General features: G+C 39.1%; 2 protein-coding genes across 8 annotated transcripts in view; both read right to left on the bottom strand.

Annotated features, from left to right (window-relative positions):
• Positions 1-25,143, bottom strand: part of plecb (plectin b) — a 115,512-nt gene that overhangs the window by 44,780 nt on the left and 45,589 nt on the right. For 4 of the 7 annotated variants that reach the window (XM_077527648.1, XM_077527650.1, XM_077527651.1 and 1 more), the window contains exon 1: positions 6,786-7,573. The exons of the other annotated variants lie outside the window; for them this stretch is intronic. In XM_077527648.1, the coding sequence (XP_077383774.1) occupies positions 6,786-7,524 (739 nt within the window). In that variant the 5' untranslated portion in view covers positions 7,525-7,573. Of the gene's footprint in view, positions 1-6,785; positions 7,574-25,143 lie in introns of those variants that run through there. 7 annotated transcript variants of the gene reach the window in all.
• Positions 8,880-10,199, bottom strand: LOC144022317 (uncharacterized). Its single transcript, XM_077527023.1, has 3 exons — positions 10,147-10,199; positions 8,980-10,002; positions 8,880-8,894 (listed from the first exon to the last, which is right to left on the bottom strand). Exons 2-3 carry the CDS (start codon positions 9,979-9,981, stop codon positions 8,880-8,882), a joined length of 1,017 nt encoding a protein of 338 aa, XP_077383149.1. The 5' UTR covers positions 9,982-10,002; positions 10,147-10,199.

The following is a 25,143-nucleotide window of genomic DNA, read 5'->3' as shown; positions in this document are numbered from 1 at the left end:
TACCAATGTAGGAAGAGTGAGACCCAGAGTAAGGGGGCTTGCAGGCATTTTTTGGAAGAGAAGGTATAGCAGATGAGGCTACGAGCCTGGTTAGTGGTGACAGGTGGGGCCTTCATGGTTGGGGGAGGGGATCATAGACAGTGAGATGGTATGGCATGGGATGGGTGTGGCTTTTTCGTTTTCTTTTTTGTTTTGTTTTGGGGGTTTTTTTTTACAAGAGACCCTGTTCAAGAATCCTTGCTGTTTTCTCCACCCTGAAATCCCCAATCAAAAGAAATCTTGATTTGTACCTCACATTTATTCAGTTGGCTCAAGACCTTTGGCTCACAGGCCTAATCCTCCTCATTCAATATATTCTAGCAGTAATCACGTAAATCCAAGTTTAGCCCTTATCGCTACTGAACCATTCACATCTATTTCTGTTGAAGCTGTTGCAGTTTTTCCATTGATGCTGTTGCAGTTTTTCCATTGAGACCTAAACTATTGACCATATGATGGACTGGTCATATTTCCTGTGTGAATTTCTGTAGAATTGAGTCACAGAAAAAGCAATATTGGCCCATGATAACCCTACATGGCATCACAATAAGGTAAGGTATCATATGCTCAAGTGGATGGGTTCATCTGGTTCAGGTAATTAGCAACACAAACTTGCCCTCACGTTATCTTAATAATAATAATAATAATAATAAAGTACAATAGATAGAATGAGACAAAGCTAATTTTAATAACTTAATAAAGGCACACACTTGCTCCTGTTTTTCACAGTATACTTAAATGATAATGTACACACTTTTTAAGTTGCCCATACTCGTTATTGTTGGCAACAAAAAGAGTTCCTAAAACTAGCAAGGGGTGCAGATTAGGTTGGTGGGCGGCGGCTTTGGCCCCGTGCCCTCCATTGACACACTATCAAACGAAATAAAGCAGTAGGGCAGCCAAGCCTAATTCGGTCCTTTAAATGTGGCATGTAATGTGTGCTGCAATAGCTGCCAGTTTCTGTTAGTGCACCGTCAACACACGTACGGTATAAGTACAGCGCGTCATGTATCTCTGTTGCGTTCGTGTTAATATGCGAGGGAGCGCTGGGATCACAAGACATCCACCTTGTGTTTGCCAAAAGAATTCTGACAGCTCACAACTCGACAAGCAGGCAAGACGGAGAGGCAAGACTAGACACATAAGACACACCACAGCAGCCCCAATCTGGTGACCTACCAGGTATGATCTTCATCTAAGTGACGATACGGAAGAGAAGAGGAAGACGAGGACGGAGAGCACGAGAACTGAAGGGGACTGATGGGGGGTGAACAGGAGAGGAGAGGCTGCTTTTTGTTTGCTCTGAACTGCCTTGGTTCTCCCTTGTGTTGAATTTTGACAGGCTGCGCCTGCTGCTTGGATCCGTCAGCCTGCTCTTCTGTGGCCAGGGGAGGAGGGACGACCCCAAGCCTGGGGAAAAGGGCAGGGGCGAGGGGCTAAGAGGGCTGGATGTTCAGGCAGAAAGGCTTGGAGCGGACTGGGGGCTATTAATATCTACCACAGCCAGATGATCACATAGTGTCACAGTTAGAAACTGATGGAAGCACTTTGGCGGGACATTTGGCAAATGCGCCCCTGGAGACCAAACACAATCAGATGGGCCCTCATCACATACAACCAATGATGATAAAAGACAATAATCCCATTCAAGCACAACTAGACAACTATCTGAACATAGTTAGCTCTATTTACGGCAGACATGCACAGTACGCTTTATGTTACAAACAGAGAATTCCAGTGTCAATATTTTGGGTCAAAAAAACAAACTCATCAATATCGCAATTTTAGTTTTTGCACATATAAATTGAAATTGTCCTTTCAGATCACAAATGAATAACAAGTCCAGCATCCTCAGTACTTCTTTTAATCCCATATTCCTTCTGGGATTACAGCAATGCACAAACAATCTCTAAATATAGATTGCTTTGTTATGTGCACAAGATAAGATGAATTACAGGGCTGTCAACACATCTCATTTGCCTGCAATTCAAACCTGTATCTTAGGAGCAGACTTGAAAAGTAGTTACTTTGCCTGATGTCCATTGTGAAAGCAAGGCTCTTGTATAGGAGAAAGCAGGTGACTTTGGACAATGTATTTCATGAACCTCCACACTCGCCATTACAGAGGCCTTATGTACATAGCATTTATGTTTAAAACACATAACTGAATGTGTCCATTAGGGGAGCAGAAATTAACCGGTTTTACGATTACCCGTGGTTTTTAAATGTCAGGATTATCTAACCGCAGCCGTTCAACAACAATAGTTATTTCCGCTCACAACAGCTCTTCTGTTTCCACACGGTCCATTTAGCGAACGCACAACACAGGGCTCAGCTTTGAACGCGAGGGGAGAGTTAATGCGTACCCGACAGCTGGGTTCCGAGGCAGCCTAGAACAGGTTGAGTGTACGTGGGGAAAGGGGAGACCGAACCGAGGAGGCGGCGGCGAGCGAGGTGAAGCGGAGGCCCCAAGAGGTACACCGCTCGCCGCGCAGCCGCTCCGTCGCCACCAACTAACCGCCTCCCCGACAATGGGGTTACGGGCCGCGGCCAGGCGGGGAGCACCGCGAGCACCACCATCCAGAGCCGCGCCCTGGATAGGCCATAGGCCAAGACTTTTGAAGCCACGGGGCAGCCATCTTGGTACACCCAATAAACTTATCTCAGCATTTGGCTACAAAACGCCTAAATGTGTAGCGTTACACTGCACAAATCGCCAGTTTAAAGGCTGTGGACAAACATTTCACCTGTAAGTATGATTGAAATTGAAAGAAATTCAGAGAGATGAAAGAAAAAGATGATTTTTTTTTTAAGTTGAAAGATAAAAAGGGAACATAGTTATACAAAGTGCCGAGGCCCTATTTTAAGAGCATACGAGCCGTCTATGTCTAATCTGCTGTATTTGTTGTAAAAGGCAGCAACTTATATATATATATATATATATACATATATATACATATATATATATTTTTTTTTTCAATTATTTATTGTCATTAAAAATATACATTTTCAAAGAATGCTGATGTGATTTTTTTTTGTTTATAAAAATAACCGTAAAACTGTAAAACCGCGTTTTTTTTTTGGTTTTCTGAGACTATAATTGAACACCAAAATCTGAAACCGTTGCACCCATAGTGTCCATATGGAAGTATGTGTCCTGTCCATCGACACCATTGTCAAAGGGTATAGAGACAAGCTGCTAGGGATAATGAAGAACTGGAATCTAAAAAGTTTTTTCTTTCAAGATTCACAGGTTTGAGTAGCCTCACACAGCCTCTGACGTTAGCCTGGGACATGACTAAAGTCAAAAGCATTTTTGACTGAACCCACAATTATTTCCACATGTCATTGATCTCTGTTTCCTAGGTTTAGCTGATGCTGACTTAACAATTCTATTGCTGAAGCCTAGTTGCTGTCTTAGCTTGCTCAGGGGCACCTCAGCCGCAAAGCAAAGCAGACTATCAATTCATTTAATAATTTTCCTCTGCAGCAGGACTCAAACTGTAACTCTCCAATCCTCAATGATGAGCTACGAGCATATTTGCTGTCTTGCCTTGCTCAAGAAGCAATACACAGCAAGCAGAGAAGCACTTAAGATGTTTTTTTCCAGCATCAGTCAGAACTTTTTCAAAGTTGATGCCCTTTGTACAACCACAATAATCCACTCTCAACAGCGCCAGACATGCCTCCAAAATGCAAAAACCAGGTGGTTTCAACTTTCAGTCAAATGCTTTGAAAATGGCAGCTCCGTGTTGTCAAGTGGTCAAATATTAAGTGGATAAATTTGTCCTTATGTTTCATTAACAAGAGACAGACAAGTATGAAATATGTTACTCTTCATTTAATCAAGACACCACCGAAGTTGTAATTCCTGTGGCCACGTCCGTATTGAAATATGAAGTTACATAAATGAACAGGCATAATTTAATTTCCACATCCCGACAAGTTGGCATGTGTGATGTTACCAGCCAGAGATCAGTAAGGTTGATTTTTTTTTTTTTTCTTAACATTTGTATTTCTTGGTCCATAGACTTTACAGTGTATTCAGGAATTAAAAACTGCAGTCCACGTTTGCATCATGTTTCATGAAACAAATCCACAGATTAGTTTGCTTATTGTTGTATAAGTACTTACGTTTGTGTCTTGCTGATTTAAAGTATAGTATATAGTATACTTATGGTTACACCACATCTGTGTGGCAGAATTATGTTCTTCTGATGAGCACTTACCAAACTGCACGTCTATTTAGAAAGTTTCTATACGTAGAGTTGTAGTAGATAAACTCTTTCATATAAATGAATGCTTCATTTGCCCTTATTTTAGCATCCTATAATGCATAATAGCTCTGCTATTGTTTGTTTTGATAATCATTTGTTGAAAAATACAGCACCTTGAAAAAAAAATACAAATTAAATTGCTTTCGCAATTTTGAGGGGCCTTTTTTTTTTTTTTTTTTTTTTTAAATCCAATTCAATTATTTCCCCAAATCGTTCGGCTCCAGTTTAAATCCAGTTACTATGTCAAACCAGATGAAGCTTCAAGAACAGTCCAAAATATCTGCACTTTCTAAATATTTTTTATTATTATTTTATTTTTTTTAATGATTATTATTTCAGACTGTCAGTGGTCACTTGAATTTTAAACACCGCTGTTTATATACAAGGTAGAAATTGCATTGTGCATTGTGAGGTATTTAATCCAAACCCTTAAATTTGTGACATTTATCACAGAACCGATATGATGCATCACCACAATGAAAGGCACTGCACTGATTTGCAGAATGTTTTTGTTTTTTTCCCCCTCACAATTGTTCATTTAAGCGGTTACACAAGTATGCATTGGGCAACAGTTCAATAGGAGGACAAGGAGGACCTCAGTGGCACGTCCGTGTTGTGTTCAAGTCCAATTGTCACTTGTGCCATGCGTGGGCAGAGTTGAAACACTTTCTCAAAGCATGCCTACAAGAGTCAAATGTGGAATGTGCACAGTCTTAGAGCAGCACTCACCATTCAATGGGTGTTCTCTACACAGCTACAAGCAGAACATTATACACACTCTTACTCTTTTTGTCATACATTAAAGGCACATAATACAAAACAAATTCTAGAAGAAGAAAAGTAAACATACCGCAGGAAAGTCTATGCATCCAGTGGCATCGTTAGCTACAGGCAGGTAACAAACCAACCACAAATAATCACAGTACTAAAAATGGTTTCAATGTCATCCTGTGTATAACACTCATCAAAGGTCAAATCAGAAGGACACAGACAACCGAGAACCACCTGTCGAAACTTGTTGACATTAGCAGTCAAAGATAACAGTGGTTTGTGAATGGACAGCAGATGTCAGCAGTGGGACACAAAATACTAACAGATAGACTTAACAGATTGAATTAGACACGCTTCAGTTTTTATCTATTCTAACCCCTTCTTCACACATAAAATGCTCAACTACTAAAACCACAAAAGATAAAGTATTTCACATAAATTCACCAAACGTAAGAAGAGTCTTTGAACTATGTTTGATTAAGAGGAGTCGTTCAGTTTACGGTGAATTGCAAGTATTGATATGTTGCTGTGAGTTGTTACGTTTTAACCACAGATTGAATCATGTCTGCTAATTAGATCCAGATCTCATGTCATGTGTTGAAGCAAACAAATACAACTGCAGAGCTATGAGCAAGCTGTTCCCTCACTCTTTGCCTATTACTCACACCCACACCAGACAACGCCCATGTGAAGCACTTCTTACAGGGCTCTACACTGTCACGTGAGCTGGGCCATTGCATGCATTTCACTTTTCATTTCCATATAATCTGAGTCACAAGAACACAATTCAGTGCCAATACTCAAATAGTATGCAACTGTTTTGAGTAGAAAACCAGTTGGACAACCCTTTTCAGAATGCAAAAAAAGGAGGCAACCTTACAGAGCTCTTATCACATTGCATGCATACTTCCCAAATCTTACATGCTATTGCATAATGGAATGCCTTCCAACCTATCACTCATACAAATCAAACTGACAGGAGAACCAAAACACAGGCACAGTACACAGACATATCATAAGTATTATTGCCAGTGAAAGGATGAGAAAGGCTCCCAAAAGCACCACACCTCCTTCACTTCAATCTGGCCTTGGATCACAAGTATCTCTGCAGGGACCAGGCGAGGCCAAATCTCAGCAAACAGCCCCACCTTGCTGGAGTGACCTCAGGTCTGCAGAATCTCATTTGGCAAACATGTGAAGAGTGGCCCCAGAGAGAATGACATCCACTAACCATTTGCAGATCATTATCCTGCAGAACCACAATTTTCCACCTAAACTATAAGTATGGATTTTGTTTGTTTCATCACTTGCCTGTGGAAAGATACTCGGGGATTGTTTGAACAGATTCTTATTTGTATCTTTAATCACTCCTATGTGACAACTGACAGTGGCTAGAAAATACCCCTAAAAAAATAAAAAATTGTCTGATAGGCCAGACAATTTTATTCATCACAACACACATATAATTAAATTCCATGCATACCTCAATGGATTATTCACACTATCTAGTCATAAACAAAAGAGGTTGTGCTTTAATATTCTATGCTTTAATCCATTGTGAAATTTAATGAAGATTACAGTCTATATTCTCAGAGTAATCATTGTAACATGGTGTTCCTTTAAACACACTTCAAATCAATGTACAAGACAAAATGCCATGGACAAGGATACAGGAAATAGAGTAATTGGTACACAAACCTTCTATGAAGTTAGGAAATGTCTTGTCCTCTGGCTCCTCCAGCGAGTGGTCCCAGTCTGCATCAGGTGAGGCTCCATGCACCCTGACACCCGGCGCCCCTGACAAAAGTGCCCTCTCGATGGCAATATCTTCCAAAACATCCAAGTCCAACTCTTCTTCCTCTGTCTCAGGCTGCACAGGTTGTGGACTCGTCTGCTCACCACTTGCCTGAGGACTAACAAGCTGCTTCACCTCAACTATCTCTTCAACCACTACAATTTTCCTCTTCATGTCGCCCTCGTCTGTTTCCGGGCTTTCAGACAAAAAGGTGTCCCCCAGGTGATGCTGGACACTTGCGGGTGCTGCAGTGGCAGAGGGTGTGTCCTCTTCCAAATCCCTCTTCCTCTCTTGCTCCTGCTTTAAGGCCTCCGACACAGAGAGATTATTTGCTGTGCCGCGCTCTGCTGCCGGAGTGGCTGTATGTTGTGCAACTATGGGAGGCTCCTCTTGCTTGACAAGGGGGTTGGCCCGTGCCTGAGCTACAGCTGCCTCTGCTGTTACCACTGGCTCTGCTGACGCTAATTCTCTGGCTTTGGGTGCTTCCCTAACAGTGGAGGATGTTTTTGCTTTTGGAACCTCCTGCTTGATTTTTTCTGCAAAGAGCAGTTCTGGCTCCACCTCCCTTTTGTCTGCTGGGGCCAGAACGAGCACAGCTGCTGCCTGTCTGGTTTCCTCAATGCACATTCTTTCAGGAGTCATTTTTGAAGAAACATTATGTTTTTCCAGTTCAGAGGTCACAACAGGGCAGTCTTTAACTGTGCCCCCAGGCAAAGGTGTAATTTCAGTGGCTAGCAGTGTTTCTGCTTCCAGATTTATGGTTGAAGACAGTGAAGTCTCAACCTTTTGTTTCCCATTCACATTTTTCAACAATTTTACATGTTTTTTGTCAGGCTGGGAAAGTTCTTGCACTGGCTCTGTCAATGTTTTCAATTTAGCAGCAGTAATTTTCTCACATATCACTGAGTCTGTCTCAGGCCGAATACATTTAAGTTGTGCAACTTCTGGATGAGCCACTGGGGGCACTGCAGTGTTCTGGCCAAATGGCAAGGGTGACTCTTCAGAAATAGCCTTTGTTTGTTTAGATGTTTCCCCCTCTGGTGTCACCGCCATTTGTTTAGAGACATCAATTCTATCGTTATTTAATTTTGGCTCGGCCTTATTTGTCTGCTTAGAAGATGGTCCCTCGGGCATTGTGCTTGTTTCAAAGATATGGTCTTCGTCATGGGCCTTGTCCTTTACATTTTTGTCTTCTACCTTTGTCTCAGCAGGACCCTCAGTAGTCTTGACTTTCTCTGCTTGAGATTTCTTTTTCTTTCGCTTGGATTTAGAGTTTCCCTCAATCACTGGTTTGTTTTCAATAGGCAGTTCAGTGGGTAAAAAAGTTTGACTCAACCCAGGAGAAGTGCCTTTTTCCACCGACCTAGAGACTTGCGCGAGAGTTTTACATGCCTCTACGGGTGCTGATGCCTCTTCTTTCTTGACATCATGATTTGCATTTACTTCAGTTTTCTTCTGTTTTGGTGCAGTTTTGTCTTTGTCTGGTTTTGCCTTTTCGGTACTAGCCATCATTGTTGAGGCAGTGGTTTTACTAACTTCAGTTAGTGAGGACTCAATTGGTGTGCTCTCACAAGTTTTTTCATTTTGAGACTTCCCTGGGAGAGTCACTGGTGTCACAGACACAATGAGATTATGAGGGTCTTTACATGTAGTCATTTCGTCTGCATCAACAGACATCACTGGCGATTTGGTTATCTCCTGAATGATGGCTACCTTTGTTGTTTTGGCCATGTCATTACCCATTTTAGATCCAACTTGGACCTTTGAACCTGATTCATTTTTAATAATTTCTCCTTTAAGATGTTCTCCGACTGCATTTTTATTGGCACGTTGCATAACAGGAATATCAGTACTGGTAATGAGTTTGGATGTTTCCTGAGAGGCTGCTTTAACCGTTTTACCCTTCTTTACTTTATCAGGTGCTTTTTCAGTTGTGGCTTGCTTTGCATCAATGTTGCCCTTCATGTTTTCCTTGACATCATCATTGGTGGGTTTGGTTACAACGTGGGTGGCTGTGACAGTTTTGGTCACGAGAGTGTTAGTTCCCTGGGCAGAAGCCTGACAGCTCAAAACATTTACTGTATCAATTGCTGGTACAGTTGTGGCCGTTGTATAAGATGCAACAGCCTCCTTGCTAAGCACCTTTTTGATCTTGGTTTCAGGAGCTGCTGAGCTAGTTGAATTGCTGGTAATAATTTTACAAGCATTTGCATCTGCAATTTTCATCTTGTCTGTGTTTCCTTTAAGACTAGAGGGCGCACATTTAATTCCATCTGTAGCATCTGGAGCCTCAGCAACAGGAGCCACGGTAAGAAGTGGAGTTGTTTTGGAGGATCCTGCATTCAGAGAAGGCTTTGCGACCTCATTTTTCCAAGTTGCTTTTGAAGCAGAGGACAAACTCAATTGTTTCTCCATTTGAACTTCAGATATTTCTCTTCCCTGAGATGTTGTTTTCTCATTGCTCACATCGGGCTGCTGATGTGAGCGGTCCATCGGCATTGATTCACCTTGAAATTTGTTCCTCTTTGTAAACACCAAATGTGACTGGTCATCCATTTCTTTAGGCCTAACATGTTCTGCAGACAGCGGACGGCCCCTGAATCTGGGGGTCCTGTCAGAGTAGCTCTCTTTTTCTCTGGGACCCATCATGCGATGGCGGTAGCTTTGGCGCTCTGCCAATGCTTCTTGGCTTTCAGTATCACCCCTATGCCCTGGTTTGGGCACGTAAGATGTAGGACCTTCAACATATTGGACCCTTGCAGCTCGCTGAGCCATGGCTAGGGTGGATGCTGATTTCTTAAACCTCTGCAAGGAGGCAGGAACAATTTCCAGCGGCAGGTGGAGGTAGTCACGCAGGTAAACAATACCCTCATTGGTAAGGTACCAGTAGAAATGCCTCCAGGCAAATGTTTCCTTCACGAAGCCTCTGGATTTAAGTGATCCCATAGCACGGATTACTTGTAGGTTGCACACTCCGTGTACCTCAGGATGCTTGGTCTGAGGTCTCTTGTCCTTTTTGGCCACCATGACACCATCTCGAAAGAGAACCTCGTAGATTGCCCTCAGGTCCCGCAAGGGCATAAGCATTCCAGCAACCATTTTACTTTATATCTACACGATCTCCAAGAGAGAAAAAAAAAAAAAAAAGATTCAACAGGCGCACGTCTTACAGTGAGGGAAAAAAAATCTGCCGGCAAAACACGTGCTTCAAGTAAATTAGACTTAAATGAAAGAGAAAAAAGTCTGTGGAGTATGCCCCCTTACTTTCTCACACTTGTGTTCTCGTTGATCCTTCAGGTTTTATGAAGAAAATGAATAATCCGTTGAAATGTCATTCAAACAAAATTCAAATTATGTCGTCCCACAGCACAGAGTGTTGCTCCCTTCTGCTGGGATGGCAATGACAGAATGGAAGAGAGGGAGTGCGCATGTGAGTGTGTGTGTGTAAGAGAAAGAGTGAAGCACACTTAGTTGGGCTCCTCCTACCTTCCCCCTCTATTCCTTATGGGAAAAAAAACTTGAATGGAAAAATGTTCTCAGTTAAACGCAGCAACGAAGAAGTGAAGAAAACTATTTGCAATAAACTGATTAACAGCAAGAAAGAGCAAAGTCAAATGAATTGGGCAACACACCAATGAAGTATGCCCGAGCACATGTTCTGTGGCTCTGTCACTTCTCCAGAAACGCTCACTCGCACAATAAAGTACACACCTCCGTAATGTACACACACGCATGCACGCGCCCGCACGCACGCACACACACCTTTAAACTAACACCCTGGCTGGCTGACATACGCCCTTTGGTGTGTCACAAACACCAGCTCAATGAATGGGCTTTTCTAAACTCCGATACAGTTTAAGAAAGCGAGAAGACCGGTTGGCACAAATCCATCAAAGCCTGGAGACACTCGTTATTCATGCATGTAGGTTACTAAGAACAAGGTATCTAGTTTTACACATTTCCAGATCAGATATCATTCTACACTGAAGGTGTAACTTTCACAATTGTGAAATAAAGACTAAAGAACTTAGACAAAGACTGAAATTTGTGAATTTAAATCCTACAAATATCTGCCCTCGCAAATATAAGGACAGAAATTACGAACATGTTCATCTGTTGTATATTTTATAGAAGAACTGCAAGTCACTTTGACAGTTCATAAAAATGATGCAACAAGGCAAAGCACCTTAAAGGTTTATTGCTGGCTAACATTAGAACGCCATACTTCAAATGAGCTGATAACACTTGCATAACTATAAAAAGAACTTTGCATTACAGTCAACCTTTTCAGCACCCACAGAGACATGAGATCAGATTTCTATCCCTAGATCACTTCTCCCCTCTGCGCATCTGTCTCCCGTTCATCTCTCTGTGTCAGGAAGAGTGACCTCTCATGGACAGAGTCCAGTTAAAAGCAAAGGTTGAACTGTTCATGAAGGACTGCAGAGAAGCACATCAAACTCAGGAAAAGAACATAATAAAGAGAAGATGGCTGTGTGACGCACAGTTGCGCAATTTTAGTGGGCAGCTATGAAAATACGCATTCCTCCCGGGTGTTTCAAACCACACGCAGTGTTACACATCCAGCCACTAGTGGAAATTTTTGTCTTTGTTTCTTTTTACTATATTTACCATGGTAACAGTCAAATGAGCTAGTTGTAAGTGAGCCACATATCCTCTTTGGGTGCAGTAGTGGTGTTGCAGTTTATAAGCTGATGATATAAGACAGCTGGGCCAACAACAGTGCCATTTAGCCCGAAGTCCACTTGCAACAACAAAGCCTGACAATGTGAGCATATTGTCAAACTCACTCTTTCAAGATTTTTTATTTATTTTATTGTCATAAAGCATGTCAAGTGTTTGGGTACAGCCAGAAATGAATTATATGCTATAGACAAAAGTAGAATAGATGACAACTCTTAAACAAGGCCCTTTTTGTTCAAGAATAGCAGTGGACAAAGCCAGTCCATCGAGGCATAGTTGGATGAGCTGAGTGTGAAAGTACTTCACTGACCTACACAAAGCTCTGACCTCAATAGCATAAATCACCTTTGGGATGAACTAGAACAGAGATGACGAGTCAACAGACCCTGCCTCAAATCTGACATTCACGATCTCTGACCTCACAAATGTTAATCTGAATGAGTACTATCCCACGGACACAGTCCAATAGCGTGGTGGGTGTTGAGCGTTAAAGCTCAAACTCCACTTTTTTCATTTTAGTGTAATATTCAAGTGCTCCAAAATTTGACCTTTTTTTTTTAGTTTATGTAGCAATCACTGAGTGGCTATTGGTAGTGTTTTGTTTGGTAGTGAGCTAATACCATTAAGAAGACTGACATTTAAAATATTTTGTCTTCTGGTAAAGACAAAATGGCAATCCATTCCATACTTAGCAGGGAAAAGGATGGCCCGGTACCCTACCTTTAGTAAATATGTTTCAAACATCGCTCATTGTTGGGTTAATGATTCTTTCATAAGCTGGGAGGTGACTACTAACAAAGGGATTCTCAGGTACATTGTACAGGGTGTGTACTGCTGTGTATATTCTGCTTGGTGTCTTTTACTTCAACTAGCTTTGAATAATAAAAAAAAATAAAATTGGTGATAGTTATGCAAAATTGCTGCTTGTACTAAATCCATCCAAACTAATATGCAATTTCAAAAATATGCAAACATCACAGTTAATATTTCAACAGTTAAATACAATTCATGCCAAAAGCTATCCCATGTGAGAACATTTGCATCACCAGAAACTGTGGCTCTCAGAAATGAATATTTAAGTTCACAAAGTAGCCACACAACCCAGTAAAATTCAGGACTCACGGAGTCTTAAACCATGAAGGCATTTGCTCCCTAAATATGTTCTGTTTTAAATATTACCATGTTCCCAAATATATATTTAGGTTTTTATATGTTTTTTTTTATGCTAGAGCATAGGTGTCAAACTGCAGTCCTAGAGGGCCGCAGTGCTGCAGGTTTTGGAGGTTTCCTACTTTCAACACAGCGGATTCATATTTAAGCTCATCAGCAAGCTCTGCAGGGGCCTGTTAATTATCCTTATAATTGAATCGGGTGCGTTGGAGTAGAGAAACCTCGAAAAGGACTCTGGCCCTTGAGGACGGAGCTTGACACATTTGTGCATACAGAAGGCTTTGATGCAGCCTCTGAACTGAAGAGAATGCTTGAAGCAATGGTAGTTATTACAAAAACGGCCAGCAGGTGGCAGCAGAGTAGAAGAGATCAACCAGGGCCATGTTGCAACAAAAAGCTCATTTCCCCACTGTTTTAAACAGATTTGTGAATAATGATGAAACTTAGCTATATTCTGATACTAATTGCTGCAAAATGGAAACATATAGAAATATACTTCTTTTCCTGATGAAAGAAAGACTCAATTCTTTCTTTTGTAGGTTCCATTTTTTATAGCAATAGAACACAATAGTCTGTGGGCCTTGCAAAGTCAGTCAAAATCCAGTAAAACAGCCGGGAGCGAAGGGGGTTGCTTCAGTGAACATGGCTGGGAGTGTATGAGTTAAAATATTAAATTATGCAACTACACATGAGCAACCTGCATATGAATGTTAATAACAGAAAGATTCTTGCTAAAGTGTATATACCTGGTAGAATTGTTTAGACCAGTGGTTCTCAACCCCGGTCCTCAGGGACCCCTATCCATCCCGTTTTCCATGTCCCCCTCATAAGTGAGTCAAATGATCAGCTAATCAGCAAACTCTGGATAAGCAACAATCCTCACCTGTGTTGGCTAATGTAGACATGGAAAATGGGCTGGCTAGGGGTCCCCAAAGACCCGGGTTGAGAACCACTGGTTTAGACCACCACAAATCTTGGAATAGACCTATCATGACCAAATAATGTTAGCTGGCGACTGGCAGGATTTGTCCAACACAATTAGCCTACATTTTGATGTCAGTGCCAAGTAAGATACATTGAAATGACCAACAATTCTTAAATGATAAGGAATCAATGGCAATTAATGGTTGTTCAAGGTATAATTAGGGTCTAGCACTTAAATACTCCACAGTCTTTCAGTCTTTGCAGGTGATGAGGAACAGCTTAAAAGAAAAGATAACTAGGGTCTTTTTTCACTGTACTAAATAACTGTAATCAAAGGTTGCCATTTTCTTTGGATAACAAGCCTATTTTAATTGGACCAACTTGTCACCTGACAGGTTATAGTTAGGAGTTTGACACCTCAGGATTGACAACTGTGCCCCCTGACAGAGTTGAGGCATGATTAAGCTCCAACACCTCCAACCGAGGAATCTTCTAAACTTAGAGAATGCTGAATGAGGAGGATCGTATGCAGTAAATATATTCGTACGTTCTCTGTTATTTTAAATTAGGTATTGGATTTTATTTCAAAGTTTGAATGTTTAATTGTAAATCAATCAATACATTTCAATGGACTACATACAGTTAAAAAAAAAAAAGGGTCTTAGTTGGTTTAAAAGTTTTGTTTTGAATATTTAGTCGATATAGGACAAAGACCAAATAAATCAAGAACTTGGTAACTTAGTAATGGTAGGTGTGAAAAAATACTTGTATCTGCATGGAATCGTTCGATAAAGTGGTCATGGTTCGGTGCAAACTGCATTAAACAATACACTTTTTTTTTTTTCTTTTTTTATCAGTGGTGCTGCAACAACCCTGCCTGTTTCTGCAACTCCAATGGCAAGTTTGTTGTGAAACTAGTAAAGAAAGTGCCTGTGGCAATGCTGACTGTCTACGTCACTACAAGTACACACATCCTTGTACATATATCTTTGTGAGGACATCCATTGACATAATGCATTTCCTAGAGCCTTACCCTAACCGCAACCATCAAAAATGATTGCCTAAACCTAACCCTTACCCTAACCCCAACCATAACCCAATTCAAACCTAAACTCTAAAACCAAGTCTTGACCTTCAAAAAGAGGCCTTGCAAAGTGAGGACCGGCCAAAATGTCCTCACTTCACAAAAATGTCTTCATTCTGTTGGATAAAGACGTATTTTGGTCCTCACTATGTATTATGTACAAGAACACACACACACGCACCCCCCCCCACCCCCCCACCCCCACCACACACACACACACACACACACAATTTATTTTTTAAATAGTTCAATAAATCAAGACCAACTGTTTGTCATTATAATGTACATGTATGATAGACAACAATGTATGTAGTGCTGTCAAAGTCAAAGCGTGAACTCATTGATTAATCACAAAATAATATTGCATTAATCATGTATTAATGCAAGTTAATCACAGTATTCATTTTGTATTTAAGATGATCCTTTCGCTTGACAGCAGTTGGTTATGTTAAAGGTAGCACAGGTTGTGTTTCAGCAATAAACATACGGTAACTACATGCATTAAAGTAAAGAATTTTAAAATGTTTGCATATGACATTCAGAATATTTGTTCATGTCAAAATATTGGGGTCTTTTTTTTTCATTTCAAATTATTGTTATATATTATTATAATAGTAATTAACTGATTAGAAAAAGGATGATGAGAGTGTGCAGTGGGTCAAAAAATATTGACGACGTCCTCATAACATTTAATGTACAAAGAATTAACGCATAACAGGTGCTCTTCAAATTTGCCAGGAAAAAATGTTCATAAAAAACATTTTTAATTAAGCAAGTAATCATGATTAAACAAAATTCTAAGATGTGATTAATCTGATTAAAAAAATGAAATATTTAATTGTTTGACAACTCTAGAACATTTTTTTTTTTAAACAAGAAAGGTTCCAGGAACTAATGTTAAACCAATCTCAGATGGCTTTGGGCAGTAGCACACCCTGGACTGGGTGCCAGCCGATCGCAGATGTCTAAATATAATTATAATAATATATATTTCTAAATATATTTATTTAACCAAACTCTTATTATCAAATGTTACTGTTAATGGGTGAAAAACCCCAATAAAGAACCAAGATGTTTTTTTTGTTTTTTTTAAAGATTTATTTTCATCTGTAGCCAAAACAGCCTGAATAATAAAATAAAGTCTGACAAACATACAACTTGAATTACAACAAAGACAAATTCATCAAAGGTTGGCAACTTTTGGGTGCCTGATCCTGAGACAATATCAGTGTCACTAGGATTAATTTAATTGATAGCAAGAAGGCAACTTAAAACAAAGTGAGTATAACGAAAATTGTTCTACAGCACTTAAATTAATTATAACTCATACCTTGAAGAAATAGACATATTGTATGTTCAACCACACAATACAGACAAAAGACTACCATAAAACAATGTCCTGATTAAAAATGCAATGTCCTAAAATGCAGTAAATTTAATTGTGATTCACTCGACGGACTTCTTCACATTATCAATCTGGTACTTCACTAGGCAGACCTGTTCGGGAAAGGCGGGACTTGCTGGACAATACTTCAAGCTGATTGGACGAAGCGGCATCTTTGCGCCTTTGTTTTGAACAATCAAGGCAACGGATGAAAATGTCTTCCGTCTCGTCTTTTGAGCACGAACAGATAAAAATGCCTGAAAAGTTCAAATTCAACAAGGAAACGAGTAATTCTGTGAGAACAGAATTAATTGCAGCGTCCATTCGTCTGTTTGGTTTGTTTGTTTGTTTGTTTCCCCCTCGCCATTGCCGCTTATTGGTTTCGTCCCGCCCTAAACAACACCTGATTGGTCCGACCTAAAAAAGGTCGGCTGCAAACAAATCAGCGGGAGGGGTACACGATGTATTCTCCGGAGTTTGTGAACTCACAAGTACCGCGAGAATTCATCTTGCTGGCAAGGTTATCGCTCTCCCCCAGTTAAATATTCTTTCTCAATTAAAATATGTGTTTCAAGGATTATTCGAAGTACATATGAAGGAAGATTTGCTTTATAAAACAATGTCAGGTGAGTGTGCATTATAGAAAAGCGATGTTCCGCAAAACTTTTTGATAGGAGAAGATTAAACAAGCAGTAAAAATGTGTTAGCTTTATCATAGGTTTTTGTATGACAAGCAGGGGAAAGTTTTCTTTTCTTGTTTCACAAATTCAAGCATAAATACACATGGAAAATCCCTAATGCTTTGGACAGCAAAAATGACGCGTGTGCGTGTGTTCAAATTCTCTAGTACCGGATCACACTAACTTTACCTTTTCCAGAGTGGAAATATGTGAGGTCACAGATTTATGCCTACAGTCACCAAAATAAGCAGAGGAACCCAGAAAGACTCTAAATCCTCCAAGCCCTTCCTGAGGCGGCCAAGCAAGGATAATAATGAGCAGATTTGGCATATTAACACTGTGGAAAATGTACTCAATTAATGATGCTCAATTATTTGCCCTGCAACTGTTTAAAAAAAACAACTTTTTTTTGTTTCTAAACTCTTTGCACAAAGCAGCATTTAAAAAAATAAATAAATTTCAAGCCTGTTTGTAGATTTTAGAGCTTTGCTAGAGCCAGAGCATGAAAGAAACACTGTGCAGCAAACAAGTTCCTTGGAATGAAACACAAACTTGCAAATAGCCACAAACCCAACAGCAGCCAAGAATTGCCATGCAAGAGGTATAATCACTTTTAGCATAAAGGCTTCACAATTGTGTCAAAAAATTCTTTTAGTTTAACCCTTGGTACTCCAAAACGTCAGAGTGGCAACTCATGTGCAGAGCAGCAGAGCATAATCATTTAGTGTCAGTCCGACTATAGATTACATTTTTTTTTTTTCGTAACGTGCGAACTTACCTTTTTTTGGACTGAGCCAGAATCTATCACCAAGTGGATCTCCTTTGTTCATGGTGCTTATAAAGCCCTCAGCACAAAACAAACTGCTCAGTTATGCTGTCACTTCTGCATTTTAGCCCTGTGAGAGCAACTGCATGGCCAGCACCAACATGGCACCAACAATTTGGGTGCGAAAGAGAGAAGGAATGGGAGTGGAGGGTAACAAGGGAGGGTATTACTGAGAAAAGAACAAGGGAATCTTTTCATGTCTGTTGTGAAAAAGCAGAGGAACATCTACACCATAAATTTGAGGGCTTGCCAGCTTGGACACATTCTCCCTGCTGCCCGGGATACCAAGTGCCATGTCCCACATATGTCTACGGGAAGACATAAGAGACACATGGAAGATGGGAGAAATGCCCCAAATAACAATGACAGAGATTTAAGTTTTGGGCTATTGATGATCATTCGTCAGAATTCATGGATGTTAAATAGCTACAACAGCGATGACATTTTTTTTTTTTCCCTTCCTGCATTAAATGTTAATTGTCAACATGTGTTATTCCCATCTGAAATGTAGTTAACAGAAGTATCAATATAAAAAATAAAAAATAAAAAATACATTTCATTAAAATTTGGAAAAATTATCTCCAGTCTCATAGGATGGGACAAAAGCAAAAACAAACAAAAAAGAAAATATTTTCTTTAATTTCTATAAGTAGAGTCAACTGTTAATAAATTAATATGTTAACATATTATTTTTAAAGGTATAGAACAGTCTTGAATGTTCTAAACCTATGGTGTCCAAACTATGGCCCAGGGGCCATTTGTGGCCCGCCGGCACATTTTTAAGCAACCTGTAGCCTATACCGTAGTCAAAATGACATCTGCTATACTAATAAATTATTTTTCTATGCTGTAGAGCTTTTCGAGATGTGCAAATATGCAAATGAAATGAACCATTTATTTATTTTTAACTACCAGTAAACTATCAACATTTCTCTTTATGATGTGGTGGTGAATATAGATAATTAATGGTTTCCTCCACATCTGTGTCAAGGTCTAAATTGTGAATATATTCAATGAATGATTCCCAAGTAAGTGTGTCTTTTTTCTTTTTTTCTTTTCTTCTTTTTGTGAAACGTGCCTTCCTTAAAAAAAAATAAATAAAAAAAAAAAGGCATCCTACAACACATTGTTCCTGTTTTTGTTCAGAAATGTATGTGGCCATCAGATCAAAACATTTTGATACCACTGTTTAGTTCACTCATGTGTTGCATTAAGCAGAATAATGCTGCCAAGAAGAGTTAAAAAAAGAAAAGAAAAAAAAGAAAAAGAAAAAGTAAGTGTTCTACGGACTGCAAAATAGTTGAAACTGAATCTGCAGTGCCTCTGACAATCGACAAAATTATTTACAATTAATATGAAACAGACCCAAGAATTTTGTTACTGAAAACCTTAATAATGGTTACGTAAGCTTTCAAAATATAATTTTGTTTGTTCGATATGATATTAAACATTACCAGTGTTTCCCAACCATCTGTACCCCAAAGGGGACACGGACATATTGCAGGGGCTAATAGAAATGTTAACATTTTATTCTAAGATGATAAGTAAATACAGTAAAGTATTCTCAGTCATTTTATAAGCCTTTCAATAAAATGGTATATGTGCACTACAACTTGTTTCATTTTTTTCACCGCTGTTAATTCAAATGTTTGTTTCGCGGGGACTTATCAAATGTGTTCCATTCTTTTTGTGGTAAAGGAGGTTATAAGAGTCATATCTATACACAACAAAGGTAGGTTTAGTCTTCATTTTGATTTCATATTTTTGAATGGATATTACATTTGAGTTAAAAAGAAGACAATGCCCAAGAATGAAATGTTAAAATTAAGGAGACAAAATAAAATTACTGTCACACTTGATAATATGTGAAATGGAGAACCATCAACACGTATGAGTGAAGGTATGAATAAAGGGCTCGGGGGTACACAAGACAAAAAAAAAAAAAAAAAAAAAAAGGTAACCGCTCCTGTGAACGGTATATAAAGGGAAAATGGAAAAAAAAAAAAACGATTTTTGCGGGGTGAGTCAGCTTTAGGGTGTGGCCTTTGGTTGCTGTGGCAACCCAACCCAAAGGTTAGGCAAATGAGATGTGCACCGTTAAGGTCTGAGGGGAACGCGGCTGCGCTGTTGCTACGGGTAACCAACAATCACACAACAAAACATGTCACAGGATCCACACATTGGCCTTCCTGCCCACATGGCACAATGTGAGGATTTGCATTGTAACCGGAGAGGCTTCATGTTATTTTTGGATCTGGATCCTGAAGATTGCTATGTAACAAATTAGACATTATCAAAATGCGGGTACCTACTCTGGTCGACACACCATACTCAAACACATACACACGCGTACACGCACAGAAGTGATTTATCATGCCCGCTCCCATAGAACTCTTCCATCTGGAGAGAATGAATCCATTGCCTTCTTTCTGTCGTCTGAGCACAGAGAAAAATGATTGCATGGGCTGTTACTTTCACGAAAGACATGCAGAAAACTTGCTGTGTCTGCATGTGCGTGTGGTTGAGGGAAGAAAAGGCCCATTATTTGGCAGCTTTGGAGTCAAGTTACAGACAGCGGTGACTCACCATCATCAGGAACTTCAATAAACTGTCATGACAAAATTGTCTGTCATTAAGCAGAAACAGTCATAGGAGCGCTTTTGTTCCATCAAAATGGGTTTCATTTCCCCTCCTAAATCCAGTTTTTCCACTGTAATGAGACACTAGCAGACATTGCCACGCCCTTGCAACGTAATACGACACGTGCAATCTAGTGTCTCTACTAATGACATAGAAATATTAATTGTTTGCAGTAGTAGTAGTTCAGATACACTTAAATGACATTCACAACACGCAAACAGTCCATGTTTTAAGCCACAAATCTGATTCAAAGCAACTGGTACCATGGACATTTTTTAATAGCGCCCTGTGACTGACTGGCAACCAAGCCAACGCATATATATTGCATGACATATTGCGTTACAGTATGGTACGGCAGCTGTACCAGTGGCGGACAGGGAGAAGCTACAGGGAGTAGTAAAACGGGCCCCTCCCCTCCCCGATGAACATTTACACCTCACACTGCCTCAACAGAGCAACCAGCAAGGACAGCTCTCACTTTGGCAATGACCAGTTGCTCTCAGGGAGGCGCTACAGCTGTGTCAGGGCAAGAACTAACAGACTCAAAAATTGTTGATTCAATGATTCTGCCACAGTTCTATTCAATATTTCCTTGCATTACTATTTATTAGGGGTACAATGATTATCAGTGCCAATATTCTGTATTTTGGAGTACAAAACATACACACACGCACCCCCACGCACGCACGCACACCCACAACCCGAAAACAGATCAATTTAAAATGAGTTATATTCAGGGAACTATATATTTAAATTTTCTGAACTTTATAATCGATGCTGCTGACGCTGGGAACTCTATGCACCTTTTGTTTGAAATTAAAACAAACATAAGTGAAAGTTTAGCATTTCAGTTACCTTTAGTTTGAAATTTTGGAAAACTTATTTACACTCAGAAACCACTGGGAGCTATTTATTTGTTTAAGTTTTCATTAAACTTTTTAAGACATGCTGATGGCCCTGGGAGCTAATTGAACATTTTGCTAGAATTGTCAAACAAACATGGCTATTGTCTAAGATGTGAAAAAAAATCTAAATCTCAAAAGTTTAACTTTTTATTATTAAATTTCAACAAAAGAGTTGTAGGGTTTTTTTTTGTTTGTTTTTTGTTTTTTCCTTATACTGAAATGAATATTGGCTCAAAAATATCTGTTATCAGACTCTTTAAGGACTATCAGTATTGTTATCCTCAGTATTGTACCCTGAAAAAAAAAGTATCTCTACTATTTATTTTTGTTGTAAATATCTGCTATTTTTATTTTGTGTTTATTTTTTTATATACTTTACTTACATGTTTGTGCTGGTTAAGGAGCTGTTTTCAATCTCATTGAACATGTGTATAGTGACAATAAAAGGCATTCTATTCTATTCTATATCACCTAAAGTCAGCGGGTATTAGCTTAGCTCCAGGCAAACCTGAATAAGCTAAGCAGTATAGAAAATAGATGGCACAAACAATATAATATCAGATACTTTTGCTGGACTTGGCTAATATTATGCACCTTCAGCCACCAATATCCATGCACCCATTTGATCTCACCATTGCACTTGAACTAATGAGATGCACTATGAAGAGATGTATCAAAAAAATAATATAATGCTCAGTTTTGAGTGACACAAATATCTATTTTGCATATTCATTGAACAAAATGTTAATTTGGTTGTAGTTTGCTGTTGTGCAGAACTGCTTTGTATTAGAAGAGGTGTTTCCAATAATATTTTCATTCAGCTACATAATATCCCATATTACTCAAATGTTTTCTTCATTGATCTGTCTTTTGCAACAGTGTCCAATGTTGTGTTATAATGTTGTGGTCCGTGAGTATAGATAAGATATATATATGCATACACACACACAAGTGGCCTCACTCCAGGACATTTCTTATCAGTTCGCCTGCTTGACTCCATATCCTGTTTCCACTGTGCCATGCACCTCTGAAACCTCCAGCCATAAAAGGATAATAGTAGTGCAAACAATGGGCCGCTTCCCTTCCCTCACTGTTTGAAAGCAATGCAACCAAAATTTTATTTATGCAGTGAGGGGTGACACTCGGAAAAAATATGATACCAGTTTGTCCTGGAGAGGGTGCTGCAATAGTGGGGCCAGAACAACTTCTCAGGTTGCTCAGTAAACTGTCAGAGACAGAGCAGTCAGTATGCCAACAATAATGAGAATAAAGGATAGTAGCATATTGCATAAGATGTATGCAATTCTTTCTTAACACAAAGCAGAGCTCAGTGCAATTAAAAAAATAAAAATAAAATAAAATAAAATAAAAAATCATCATAACAGAGCTCTAGCTTACAAAGCAAAAAAACTACACAAGGTAAGACTGGGAGTAATTATTGTGCTTAGATGCTGACACGTAAATCACAATGCATTGCAGCCTTAAACCTGGTAAGGAAGTGGAATAACCTACAGTATGTGTATTATTACAGCACACCCTATAGATAAACATTGCCAGCATAGATGATATGTGACAGCGATGTGTAGATTATGTGTTTACTTGTGGATGAAACAGGACTACTGCAATTTATCATTAACTTCTCTAAGTCATATCTGTTATAATAATGATGTGTATGTGTGCGTGTCTGTTTGGATAAATGTTGTCAGAATACTTATTGGCCTTGACAGCTTCAGACGTTCACAATCACATCTTGTCTCAAATAATCAACTGAAGAATGGCCACTCACCTGAAAAAGAGCACAAAAAGAACATTATGAGTCACTTATACTTGTGGACAACACATACACAATATTGTGGAAAATGTACATCACAGCATGTACTTAAAAAGTGTTAGTGTAAGTGAACACAGCAACTGTATAATACTACCACTTACTATCTAAAGTTAAATCTGGAGAAATCCGTCTTTCATGTGTTACATTATCAATTCATAGCCTGAAATAGAATTCATACATGGCCAAACGGCTGTACAGTGACAAACATTTGAGACATTGTTTGGAAGTACAGAAAAAAAAAAAAAGCATTCTTGTCTAGCGGAAAGGTTACACGTTTGTATGGGTGACTAAATCACACTACTAGAGGAGCTCTGCTTAGCTGGGTAATATCACCATCTACTGGACATCAATAAAATGTCTCCATTTTATCCATTGTGAATGTGTTGGGGTTTCCATGTGAATGGCATAAAAAATGTGATAGAATTGATAAATAGAACATGAAAATGAACATTATTATATATGTGAGCTGCAATTCATTAGCCTAAAATGTGTGAAATGAATTTTGGTAAATGTAGTATTCACAAGTACATTATTATGATATTTAAAAAAAAAAAAAAAAAAAAAAAAAAATTCAAACCGCAAAGGAATTGGTTGCATTACTCCTGATTAACAGGGATGTGAGTCTGAAAAGTTCAGTTCTACAGCTGATGTGTGCTTCGGCACAAAAGGAAATTGATAGTAAGATATGTGGAAATTTTGACAAAACCTTTATACCGATTTTTTTATTCAACTCTGTATGGGCACCATTTCATGTAAAAGGGAGGCCAACAAAGTTATTTTTGACTCATTTTTCAGATTTGTCTTCAATTAAAAGCATTTTAAAATTACAATGTTTTGTTGTTCCTTAAGTCATTTGGAGTCTTTCGGTGCTGCAACCAGCACAGTTCAGGTCAGTTGCTGACCTGGCAAACTTCACAGTCAAGCTAAAATAAGACCTGATAACTTGATGAAGAATTTAAACATCTTGTTGGCCATGAAAAGATTAGATGGCTTTTAACAAATATAATGGTCAGGACACAGACGCTATGTAAGGGAATCAAGAAGTCAGTCTAAACCCAGTATAACATTATGAAAGCACTGTTTATTTTTTTCATTGGATACACAACGACTCTGTCTGCTAATCGATCAATCAAATGTTACGTCCTATTGGACTTTAGAAGCTAATTTAAAGCTTATCAATGAGTCTTGCTCAGCAGAAAGTGCTAGTATGTCTGCTTTCAGGTGGGTAAGATTCCAACTGCAGAGTAAAAGCCAGGAGATTAGGTAGGAAGCTTTGGAAAGACTTCGGGCGAACCAAAGACAACATTACCAGATCTGGACTTCAGTATGTACACTAACAGTACAGAATGGAAGTAATGAAGTACTGAAAAGCAAAATATTATTTGTTATGTGTAATAGCAACGATGCGAGTTTCAGATGTGATTGCCAAACGACTCCAGTAGGGGGTGGAATTCAAAAGGTACACCTGCCCTACGTGATCATTAATCAAGAGATCAAACAGTCCAACGGGATCAACAATTTTGCCTTGACTGAGACTATTAATGTCACATTCCTTTGAGTGAATAGGCCAAACCCCACTACAATTACATTGACATTGGAAATAGGATTCATTATTTTATTTAATTTTTTTAACCTGGTTTTTAAAAAATAAAAATAAATGAAATCAATAATATGCTATTCAATGAGAAAACAGAAAAAGTGCTATGTGAAAATGGAAGATGTTAATATGCCACATCTTGCCAAAGTCAGCTGAGTTAGTTATCAAAATGGTATCAAGATGCGTGGAATTTCAATGGTATCGACATCGACTACAAAATTTCTGGTATCGTGACATCCCTAACCTGGAAACTAGAGTATGGGTTATCTGATTGACTGGCAATTTCCAATCAAAATACACAAAAGGTAAAGATTTATCATTCAGTCTTAATCTGAAAATCACTCCATTTGGAGTGGGCAGTGCAGTCTCATACGCAAATGGGCCAATGCAACATGGCTGTCTGTACAACACCAAATACACGCAACAGACTGAAAGACGATGCGAAACAAAATAATGTAACTATAAGAGCGACTAATTGTTCTCAGAGCCTTAAATCTGAAGACAAAAACAAGCAAG

This window comes from Festucalex cinctus, chromosome 7 (genome assembly GCF_051991245.1).
Source record: "Festucalex cinctus isolate MCC-2025b chromosome 7, RoL_Fcin_1.0, whole genome shotgun sequence".
Taxonomy (NCBI): domain Eukaryota; kingdom Metazoa; phylum Chordata; class Actinopteri; order Syngnathiformes; family Syngnathidae; genus Festucalex; species Festucalex cinctus.
This window is presented reverse-complemented; position numbering and strand designations above follow the sequence as displayed.